Here is a 12042-nt window from a genome sequence, read left to right as displayed (position 1 = left end):
TTCTGGACTTCTCTCTACACTCACTCCTTAAGTGAGCTCATTTAGGCTCATGGCTTTGAATATTACTTTATTTTATTAAAAAATTTAAAAATGTTTATTTGTTTTTGAAAGAGAGAGAGAGAGAGAGAGAGCGAGCGAGCAGGGGAGGGGCAGAGAGAGAGGGAGACACAGAATCCAAAGCAAGCTCCAGGCTCTGAGCTGTCAGCACAGAGCCCGATGCGGTGCTTAAACCCACGAACCGTGAGATCCTGACCTGAGCCGAAGTCAGATCCTTAACCAACTGAGCCACCCAGGCGCCCTGGCTCTGAATATTATTGAGGGCCTGGTGACTTCCAAATGTGTATCTCCAGCCCCAATCCTCTTATAATTGCTGGGCATGTGTGTCTAACTGTGTACTGAAATCTCACTTGGATGTTTAGTAGACATTTAAAATTTAAGATATCCACAACAAAACTGCTAGTACCCTTACCCCATTCCCCCTACCTCCCCAAACATACTCCTCCGTCCACTGTCATCTCTGTTTCAGGTAATGACAACTTTATCCTTTTAGGAGTTCTGATCTAAAAGCCTGAAGTCAGTCTTGACTCCTTTCTCTGTCTCACATGCCCCATCCAAGCTTTCGGCAAACCTTGTTGGTCCCATCTTCAAGTATATCCAGGACCAAAGCACTTCTCACCTCCGATGCCACCACTCCAGCCTAAGTCACCATGACCTTTGTCTGGGCTTTGACACTGCCTCCTGAATGGTCTCCTGCACGTGCCCCTGCCCCACTTCATTCTCTCTCAGTACATCCCAGAGTGATCATTTCAAAATAGAATTACGTTCACTCAAAACCCTCACCTTACTCAGAGGACTTACAAGGCCCTGCACGATCTGTCCCTTGCTACCTGCGAATCCCGCTCCTAATGCTCCTCCGCCTGTCACCCACTGCAGCCACAGTGGTCCTCTTGCTACCCTTCTGACACCAGAGGTGTGCTCCAGCTTTTTGTCTCCTTATGTTTTAGGTAGGTCTTTTGTAAATAGTTTAAGGAATTTAGTTTATATCTATACTGACAATAGCTTGAGGGTTTGGTACATTTACATTTATTGTGGTTACTGATACACCTGTATCAATACAATAGTATTACTGCTGTTTCATTGTGTGCCTTCTATTTCTCCTGCCTTTTGAGTGATGCTTTTCTACTCCTTTCCTACCTTCTTTTGGATTAGTTTTCTTCTTCATTTTTCTTACTACCAAATCCCACACTGATTTGGCAGTTCTATTTTCTATTTTCATTCTTTGTGGTCACTCTTATAATTTTCATGTGCATATTTGACTTAGCAAGGTCTAAATTTGACAATTTCTTCTTTCCTTAGGATACTTTAGTTTTGATGACCTCTTCCCTTCTTATTGTACATGTTGCCTGGTATTTTGTTCCGCGTTCTTTTTACCTCTCCAAATTAGTCTTTATTATTGTCACATTAAAATTTTTTTTAACATTTTATTTATTTTTGAGAGAGAGAGAGAGAGAGAGAGAGAGAGAGAGAGAGAGAGAGAGATTGAACAGAGGAGGGGCAGAGAGAGAGGGAGACAAAGAATCTGAAGCAGGCTCCAGGCTCGGAGCTGTCAGCACAGAGCCCGACGCAGGGCTTGAACTCTTGAACTGTGAAATCATGACCTGAGCTGAAGTTGGAGGCTTAACCGACTGAGCCACCCAGGTGCCCAAATTTTATGCTGTTAGTACTTGATTATATAGACTCATATCTTTAACCCCTCCCCCCATAACTTCTTACGTTTCATTCCTTCCTTTTAAATATTCTTTAGTTACAATAAATTACGTTTAAAAAAATAAAAAATAAATCTTCTTTAGTAATTTTTTCAGTGAATGTCTGTTAGTATAAAACTCTGCCTTAAACAAAAGATGTAGTCTGCCCTCGTTTTTTAACATAAATTAGCTTATTATGGAATCTTAGGTCAACATTTATTTTCTCTCAGTGTTTTGAATGTATTCTTTTGTCATCTGTCTCCTCTTGTTGCTGTTGGGAAGTCTGCAATCAATCTAATTGTCTTTGTGCATAGTTTTTCATTTCTTTCTGATTGCTGTTGAGATCTTCTCTTTGATTTTGGTGTTCTGCAGTTTCACTGTGATATGTGTGTGTGCTCCCTGAATCTGAAGATTAATGTCATTCATCAAATCTGGAAAATTCTTTCATGGTTACTGTTTGTTGGTACATCTTTTTTCATCCTTTTACTTTCAACCTACTTGTGCTTCAAAAAAAAAAAATCCAATCTAACAATTACCACCTTTCGAATGAGGCTTTCTTGTTCATTCACATTTAATGTGATTATTGATATGGTTGGATTGTGTCATATGTCATTTTTGCTCCTCTGTTCTTTCTTTACTGTCTTCTCTTGTATTAAATGAATGTTTTAGTGAACCATTTTAATTTCTTTGTTATTAATTCCCTTTTACTATATTATTTGAGTTATTAGAGTTGCTCAAGGAATTACAAAGTGTATCATAACTGATTAAAATCTAATTAATTCTGGTAAAAAATTAATTCTGGTAATTCTGCTCCAATGTGTCTCTTTTTTCTCTCCTCTCTTTGTGCTGTTATTGTCATGTACCTTTCTTATGTATATGCTATAAACTAACAGTTATTATAAAGGAATGTTGGTATTATAAATAATAGCTTTGTGAAATTTTGCACCTTTTAAAGAAGTTAGGAGAAAAAATGAGAAAAACATATCTATAGAGTTTTTTATATTTGCCATTTCTGGTCCCCTTCATCTCTTCCTGTGGATTTGAGTTACCATGAGGTATCACTTCCCTTTAGCCTGAACAACTTCCATTGTTTCTTATAAGATAGGTCTGCAACAAATTCTTCAGTCTATATGTATTTGGAAACATCTTTAATTTTACTCCATTTTTGAAGAATAATTTTGCTGAATATAGAATTCCTGGCTGACAGTTTTTATTTTATTTTATTTTTAAAATATTTTTTAACATTTATTTATTATTGAGGGACAGAGCATGAGCATGGGAGGGGCAGAGAGAGGGGGAGACACAGAATCCGAAACAGGCTCCAGGCTCCGAGCTGTCAGCACAGAGCCCGACGCGAGGCTTGAACTCACGAACCGTGAGATCATGACCTGAGCCGAAGTTGGACCCCTAACCGACTGAGCCACCCAGGGGCCCCAGTGGCTGACAGTTTTTAATTTCAACATTTTGAATATACCATTCCACTGCCTTTAGCGCTCATTGTTTCTGATGAAAAGCCCGTTGTTAATCATATTGTTGTTTTCTTGTATGTGATGAATTGTTTTTCCCTTGTGCTATTAAGATTTTCTCTTGGTTTTTGGCTTTCAGCATTTTGACTGTAATGTATCTGGCTATGGATCCCTTTGTGTTTAACCTACTTTGAATTTGCTGAGCTTCTTTAATCTGCGGAATAATATTTTTCATAACATTTGGAAAGTTTTGAGCTGTTATTTCTTTGTTCCTTTTTCTTCCCCTTTCTCTCTTCTTCTTTTGGAATTCCCATTACATGTATACTGCTTTACTTGTTATTGTCCTGTAGGTCTCTGAAGTTCTGTTTATTTTTATTATTTTTTTCTCTCCATTCTTCAGATAGGATAATTTATACTGATTAAGTTTACTGATTATTTCATATGCTGAGCCGTTCTGGTGAATTTTTCACTTCAGTTATTGTACTTTTCAGCTCCAGAATATCTATTTGGTTTAAAAAAAATTTTTTTTTCTATCTTTTTGTTGTGATTTTTTATTCATGAAGTTATTGTGCTTTCTTTTAAATCTTTCAACATGATTTACTTTACTTCTTTTAACGTATTTGTAATAGCTGCTTTGTAGTTTTTGTCTGTAGATCAAACATTTGGGAACATTCATATTTTCTTGTTTATTTGCATGTCTCATGATTTTTTTGTTATATTCTGAACATTTTAGATAGCATATTGTAGCAACTCTGGATTCTTACTTTACCCCTTGATTGTTATTGCTTTGTTTATTATGTGTTTGTTAATCCCTGGACTAAATCTGTGAAATCTGTCTTCCATGCTAAACGTGGCCTCTGATGTATTCACTAAATTTCTTTTCTTTCTTGTTTTTATTTTTAAGCCTGCCTTCCTAAGAGTTGTCCTGTGTCTGTATAGCTTAGTGTTCAGCCAGAGATTGGTCAGAGATTGTGCTCAAAAACCTTAAGCCAGAAAGGCTTCTCTCTGCTTATGGTTGTGTGTGTGGACTTGGGAGTACAAACTTCAGGCTCTTTTTAAGCCTACCCTGAATTTTTCTTTTTGCCAGTCTCTCTTGTGTTATCTCCGCACATGTGCACAGGTCCCATTGGCCAGGGAGGTGTGGGCAGCTCAAGACGTCTCTGGTCTCTGCTGTGTATGCACTCACCCCTACTTAACTCAAGATATGTGGAGAGCTCATCAAACCTTCTCTAGCTGTTTCATCCCCTGAAACTTCTCTGTTAAATCTCTGCCTCATCTCTTAGTCCATTGCTTGTCCCAAACAGCATTGAAATCTCAGCTTAGCAGTGCTGCTGGCTATTCCTGCTCTATTTTTCCCCCCCTGTTCTTGATACCATACCTGACAATGTTCCAAATTAAGTGAGCTCAAATTAAGTGGCAGTGGCAATGAAGCAGCTGGTTTTCACAGCCTGCCTCACCCTGATTGAACTATTGCAACTGATAGAGCTGGGAACTTGAGTAATGGGAGCAGCCCCAGGCAAGGCCACCACAGACTCATGCTGTTCAGTAATTTTCATGTATATGTTTCTTTCTTGTATACCTTTGACTGATTTTCAGAGTGAGGAAATAGTTATTTTTGACAGTTTTGTCCAGCTTGTCACTCTGTCATGCTTGAAGTTAGAAGTGTGGAAAATTCTCCATCAGTATAATTATCTCCAAATATTGCCTCTTCTACATTCTCTCTATTCCTTCATCTGGAGCTCCTATTATTTGTTTTGTTTTAAGATTAAAAAAAAATGTTTATTTATTTTATTTTATTTTTTTGAGAGAGAGGCACAGCTCAAGTGGGGAAGGGGCAGAGAGAGAGGGAGACATAGAATCCAAAGCAGGCTCCTGGCTCTGAGCTGTCAGCACAGAGCCTGACATGGGGCTTGAATCCACGAACTGCAAGATCCTATTCTTTCCTCCATGCATCTTAACCTCTCATTCATATTTTCCATCTCTTTGCCTCTTTATGCTGCCTTCTGGGTAAGTTCCTTAGATGTATCTTCTGATTCACTAATTTTCTTTTCAGTTGTGTCTCATCTACGATTTAACTCATTAATTATGTTTTTATTTGACTGACTTTTTTTCAGTTCTGGAAAGCTGGTTTGGTTTCTTTTAAATATTTCTAGTCTTCTTTTCAAAGTTTATGTTCTCTTATATTTTCAGTTTTATCTTTTAAGTTTTAGAAGTTTTAAACATAGTTTAAAAGCTAATCTGTTTTAGCTAAGGTAACACGAGCTGCTGTAACAGATGACGCTTGAATTCTCAATGGCTTAGCTCAATAAAAGCTTAGTTGTTTATGTCACAGTTTGTTTTAGTTTTCTATTGCTGTGTGACGTATTATCCTCAAACATAGTGTCTTAAATCAACGAATATTTATTATCTCACCATTTCTGTGGGTCAGGAATCTCAGTGCAGCTTAGCTGGGTACCCTCTGGATCAGGTGACTCACATGGCTTCAACAAAAGATGTTGGTCAGGGCTGTAGTCATGTCACGGCTTGACTGGAGGAATATCTACTTCCTTACTCACTCATATGGCTGTTGCCATGTGATGCTCAGTGCCTATTGGCCAGAGTCATCAGTTTCTTGACATGTGGGACTCACCATAGGGCTACTCAGAACATAACAGCTTGCTTCTCCCAGAGCAAAGACTCTGAGAGAGAGTGCCTGAGATGGAAGCCACAGTCTCTTTGTAATCTAATCTCAGAAGTGACATTCCATTGTATCCGCCATGTTCTATGTATTACAATAAGTATAGGCCATACTCAAGAGGAGGGAACTATACAAGGGTGTTAATGCTAGGAGGTGGACATCATTAGGGGCTGTGTCGTGGGTAGTGTACCACATGGTCTGGTATGAACTCATCTTCAGTGGAACTTTATCTGTGACAGTCCTGAACAGCCTGGGTTAGAAATTTGTTCCTCAGAAAATACTTTGCAATCGCTTCTGTTAGACTATTCTTGGTCTGGGACCATTTTATGTTAATTTTTAATTTGCAGGGAGGTGTCTGTCACCCAGGCCTATGCAGACAGAATCCTGTATCTATGTGAAGACCAGCTTGTGGCTACAAAAATCTTAGAACATTGGCCTACTTCTCCCTCCCTCTAGTGCCTAGATTACAGACTAGCTTCCTATTATCATCCTGTGCTGATAATTAATTTTTTTTTAGTCTACTTTTCATGAAAGGTTTCCCCTTTCCTACCTTTATGGAGGTTCTCATTTCCAATGCTGTGTTTCATGTGGGCCCAGCGCCTTACTCCCACACCCAAGTGAGTGTTAATACCTAAACCCGTTAGTCCCTGAGACCAGCAACCTGCACCCCCACCTTCCACCGCCCCTGGGCTGTTTGCAGCCCTGACTCACACAGTTAATATTCTGATTTTCTAGTCTCCTCTTTGCTTTTGTCCCCTGGGGACACATCGTGCTTTCTTGTGAGCTCAGCTATGCATATAAAACATTTCTTATATTTTATCCAATGTTTTAGAGTGTTTTGAAATGGGAGTGTTTTCCAAGGTTAGCTAAACTAAATGACACAGGTAAACTATAGAGGATGTTGCGTAGCCCCCAGATGAACCTGCCAACTCTAGCATGGACAATTTCAGTTAGACCCAAGCAAAGCGTTTTCTGCTAAATATCCCACACCCTGGGAAATATTTACCGATTCTGAGTCTGGTTTGGAAAAAGGCTAAGGTTCCTATTTTCTAAGAGGATTCTTTGACTTTGACTCTACTGAAAGTGGGGGTTGGGGGAAACAGGGTGGAAGGCAGTGCAGGGATAATAGGAGAATTCACAGCACAATGTTACAATTTTATAATTCTAATACAGTAAAGATCAACACCGGTGCAATATTCCTCTGGGAGTCTATACAAGTCTGTGTTTCCCTTAGGTCCTGGTCCCTTGTGGAAACACTTCAGAAGCTCCTCTTGGCCAGTAGAGATAGAAAGTGTGTCCCCAGGGAGTTTCTCACCTTCCCTCTGTCTGCCTTGGATAGAATTGGTCATAGGAATAGCATATGGTTGGGATTTCAAGAGTTTCAGAGACTCTGGGAAGGAGAGGCCTCTGAAAGGTACTGTCATTGTGATTTAAGACCCTCTGCTATATGCCAGATATTATGTCTAGAACTTTACACACAGAAGAGGCTTGGAGATACAGAGATGAGCTGCAAAATGAGATTCCTTCCATCTGTGGTATCCAGAATGCTCTCTACTGGAGTTAGATCAACTCTCCTATGCCCCAGAAGGGACTCTCTGAGCTGGATTGGTTCTAGTTGGGGAGTATCTTGAGCCTGGCCTAGAAATAGCAGGAGTTAGATCAGCTTCTGAGCTTTAGGAAATAAAACTGGTCCTTGGTACCCCAGAGGTCCAGAGATAGGAAACTTGCAGAAGCCATGATGAAAACCACAGCTGCCACAGAAGTGTGGCCTGTGCCAAACATGGCAGAACTTAACTTCTACAGGATCTTGGATTGATTTTTCCATGACCTGTGATTTCTGTACACTTGTAATGAAATTATTTTATTTTATTTTATTATTATTATTTTTAATGAAGTTACTTTAGAACAAGCCGCAGAAAGAAGTCCAGACACTCCTTTTTGATTACTGGGCCCACACTGGAACCACTGAATCCAAATTTTCACAAAATTTTGTCCCTGAGCTTTGAAGCAGCCAAAGCAAAGAGAGGCATATGGGTAGAGAGCCTTGGGTTCAGATCCTTGGAGTGGAGCTTGAGTTAAGGTAGGTTTAACAAGGTCCTCAGGAGATTCTGATGCTCAGTCAGCCTGGGAAAAGAGCCAGGAAACCTGGCATTTAACTTTGGTAAATCACTTACAAGCTGGGCATCTTTGGACAGTTCATCGGCTCTCTCTGAGCCTTAGTTTGGGCAAATTAAGATCAGTAGAATTGGATGGAAATTTCTGCTCAATTTGAGGTAGAATTTAGTGACGTCATGTTATGCTTTGGAGGTGGAGTTATGGAAATGTCAAGTTGCATTTTACACGTGAGCCAAGCCACTACTTTATCTGTTGATTGCACATAAATATGTCATGAATCTCCTGGGAGATGTCACAAGATGCAGCCATGGGACACTTAGTGTCATATTTACCATGTGGATGCTACCGAGGACCTTATCCATGACTTCCTCCAATGGTCTCTACGTAATCACTCATGGGGGGATTTCTCTTGGGCTCAATAACAGGGAATAGTTGTGGTTCTCATGAGCAGTGGCTTGCTTCCAGGTAGGTCCTGAGACCTTCACATGTCATCCACTGAAGGCTTAGGATGTACCAGTACCTGCACCAAATGCCCCACATGTTTTTCTTTGAGTCCCCTAAATATCCCTATGAAGATGGTACCATTATCATTCTCATTGGGCAGGTGATAAAACTGAGGCCCCAAAGCTTTAAGTAGTTAGTGCTAGGAAGGTGCAGAGCCAACATCTGAGTCTAGGTGGGTCTGGCTCTGTAGCCTGTGCAGGCAACCTGCAGGCTATACTCCTTGATGCTTTGGCTGCTCTGAAGCTCAGGGTCAAACTTGTACTCATCCTGTGCTCTGGGTGTAGAGCTTATCCCTGGACCACCTACCTTTATTTTTCCTTTGTGCCAGTTTTCTCATATAATACGAACGATGCTGCAATCTCTGCGGTACATTTAGTCTTAGTGCAGTGCTAGGGGACACGGTTCCATGAACAGAATTTTCGTTTTGCTTTTTTTCTTAGTTGCTTTAATTTTTTTAAAACCACCATGGATTCTGTACCACAAACTATCAAAACAAAAACTTTTGCTCCGTCACTTACCCATTAATTTCTGCCCTGCCCCATGGTATATATATCTCTATAGGGTGCAATCAGTTTTGTAATGTAATGGATCATAAATAATAAAATAAAAGGCGCGCACTGCCTTCCCTGCAGTTCCCCACCTCCATACTGGGCAGGAGGGTGGATGTCCCTGGTCCTCTCCCTCTGGGTTAGGTGAGAGAAATGTGAGGGGCTGGCTGTAGGTGGAGAGAAAGATGAGGCAGTCCCAGGTGTCCGGGAGAGGCATAGATGGGGTGGAAGGAGAAGTATTTAGGGTAAAGAACAGACCCCAAGACAGTGGAGGCAGGCCTGGAGAGCCGCACAGGACATAGGATCCTCAATCCTTCTTCTTTGCACAGAGTGAGGGTTTCTTTTCGTCCCAGCGTCACACAGAGGCAGTCTCTGCAGATCCAGATATATTCCTAAGGCAATGCGCCTCAGAGACACCCGCTTTCATCCCAGCACCCCTGTAACTATCCTCCCTACCCCCTGCCCCCAGCTCAGTGAGGAGCTGAACCAGCAGCTGGAGGCCGTGTGCGGGTCTGTGTTTGGGGAACTCGAGTCCCAGGCAGTGGACGCCCTGGACCTGCCCGGCTGTTTCCGCATGCGGAGCCACAGCTACCTCCGGGCCATCCAGGCCGGCTGCTCTCAAGACGACGACTGCCTGCCCCTCCTTGCTGCCCCTGCCTCTGTCTCAGGGAGGCCCGGCTCCTGTGAGTGTGCCCTCTCTGCACCCCGGCCCGGCCCTAGGTTGGAGAGCGCCCTGGGTTCTGGCGCTGGCCCCAGTCACAGCTGTGCTGTGTGATCTTGGGCAGCTGGCTTGCCTCTCTGGGCCGCATGATGGGGAGAACAAGCCTCGGCTCTGTACGTAGCAGCGCTTGGAGGACGCGTGCCTGCTGCCTCCTCTGGCACCGCGTGGGTGTGGGGCGGTGGGCCACAAGACACCCGCTGGGACGCGAGTTTCTCACCCGCTGCGTTTCTGCGTTCCGGCCACAGCCTTCAACTTCAGAAAGGCCCCGTCCCCCATCCCGCCGGGAAGCCAGGCCCCGCCCCGCATCTCCATCACGGCCCAGAGCAGCACCGACTCCGCCCACGAGAGCTTCACGGCCGCCGAGGGCCCCGCCCGGCGCTGCAGCTCCGCGGACGGGCTGGACGGCCCGGCCATGGGCGCGCGCACCCTGGAGTTGGCTCCGGTGCCACCCCGGGCCAGCCCCAAGCCCCCTACACTCATCATCAAGACCATTCCTGGCAGGGAGGAGCTGCGGAGCCTGGCGCGGCAGCGGAAGTGGCGGCCGTCCATTGGGGTGCAGGTACGGCAAGACGAGGCGCCGAAGCAAGCTCAGGCCCTGGCCGGTGGGGATGGGTTGACCTTTTCCTTGGTCTGCTCTGTGCCTGGTCATCGACAGGGCCCTTACAACCAGTCCCGGCCCACTCCCTTGTCACTTGTCGTGGAGCCATCGCCTCTACTGGTTGCCAGTACCATGCCTCTGACCTCCTGGGTCTCTTTTCTTGTTGGGTCAGATTGTCTTTGCAGAATCTGCCCACTGGCTTGGGGCTCAGCCTCTGCTCACCCCTCTGCCTGGGGAGAGCTTGTGTCCCTTGTCTAGCCCCGGCCACTGACTCCCGCTACCCTGCCGCCAGGTGGAGACTATCTCGGACTCGGACACGGAGAACAGGAGTCGAAGAGAGTTCCACTCCATTGGTGTTCAGGTGGAAGAGGACAAGAGGTAGGTCTGGGTGGGGCTATCTCAGGCTTCCTTGGGGGAGAAGAGGAGAGGAGGCTGCACAGTGCCCTTCTTGGTGCGGTCTGCCTGCACACCCTCTCTTTCTGGACTGCGACTAGAGCCCTCCTAATGGGGAGGAGTCTGGGCAGCCACAGAGGTTACCCTCGGAGATGTCAGCAGGGCAGCCATCAGATCTAAAGTGAGTTCTCCTTGTACCCGTGCCTGTCCCAGGTGTTCCGAGGCGACAGGAGTGGTTGGAGGAAGGGGCTGGTAGGGAGAGGTAACAGGTAGGTGCTGAGCAGGCCTCCAACAACTGTCCTTTATGGGGGATAGCAGGATTTTCCTAATCCCTCCTTATGACCTGTGGTGTACAAGTATGTGAGCTCAAAAAGAAACAAATAAACATGAAGATTGCCTCTCAGGGGCCTCTGGCAAATGTAATACTCCTCCTCACTTGGCTCACACAAGCATTTAACCAGTCAGGGGTACCTATTACATGCCTGAGTCTGTGGTGTACCCAAGATAGTAGAATTACCAGCAGCCACTATTCTGGCATTAGGTGGCCTCAGAAACACTGCTTCCTTAATTTCCAGCTGAAAAATTAGCATTCAGCTCTGGAGGGGATACTGGGAGGAGTCCCTCTGTTGTTGGCTCCCTATGGGAAGATGCTTTCTCTAATGACCATGTGGCAGTGCCACAGTGGCCCATCTGCCCTCTGGGCTGCAATGCCACCAGGCCAGTGGCCCTAAGTACGGTGGCTGCAAGAGTTTCATGGTAATCTGTGTTGTCCAGGCCATACGCACTAGAAGAATAAGGCTAGAGTCTTAGTAGCAGCCCCTTCAGCTGTTCCCAGCTGCCACTGTTGGGCCTTTTGACCTCCCCTAAAGTTCTGTTAGCTCTTTCTGGGAACCCCTGGGAGTAGTGTGTGTGTGTGTGTGTGTGTGTGTGCGCGCGCGCGCGTGTGCCTGATCAAGTCGTGGGGTTCCTGTGGGCTGCACCAGTTTTCTTTATGCACGCTCCAGCTCCCTGCCGTTCCATATGCTCCTGAGGCTGTAAATGCTTCCACCAAGAGTGATCAATAGCTGCCTTGTTGCCTCCATTGCTCCTGAAAGCCACTGTCCTCCAAACTCTTAATATTCCACAAAGATCCCAGGAAAGGAGCGCTTTATGGCAAACCCAATTCACAAGTCCATGACCTGAGTTCCTGATTGGTGGGGTAGGAGTCATGGAGGGAGGCAGCTCTGTGTTCAGAACTCTTCCCCCAACTCTAATGCTACTCTGTGGACCATCAAC

General features: G+C 44.5%; 1 protein-coding gene across 1 annotated transcript in view; it reads left to right on the top strand.

Moving 5' to 3' along the window:
* DLGAP3 (DLG associated protein 3) overlaps positions 1-12042 on the top strand; it is a 62758-nt gene that overhangs the window by 30030 nt on the left and 20686 nt on the right. Inside the window, 3 exon segments of the mRNA XM_043574426.1 lie at positions 9525-9738; positions 10022-10335; positions 10667-10752. Coding sequence (XP_043430361.1) covers positions 9525-9738; positions 10022-10335; positions 10667-10752 — 614 coding nt within the window.

The sequence above is a fragment of the Prionailurus bengalensis genome, chromosome C1, assembly GCF_016509475.1.
Source record: "Prionailurus bengalensis isolate Pbe53 chromosome C1, Fcat_Pben_1.1_paternal_pri, whole genome shotgun sequence".
NCBI lineage: Eukaryota > Metazoa > Chordata > Mammalia > Carnivora > Felidae > Prionailurus > Prionailurus bengalensis.
This window is presented reverse-complemented; position numbering and strand designations above follow the sequence as displayed.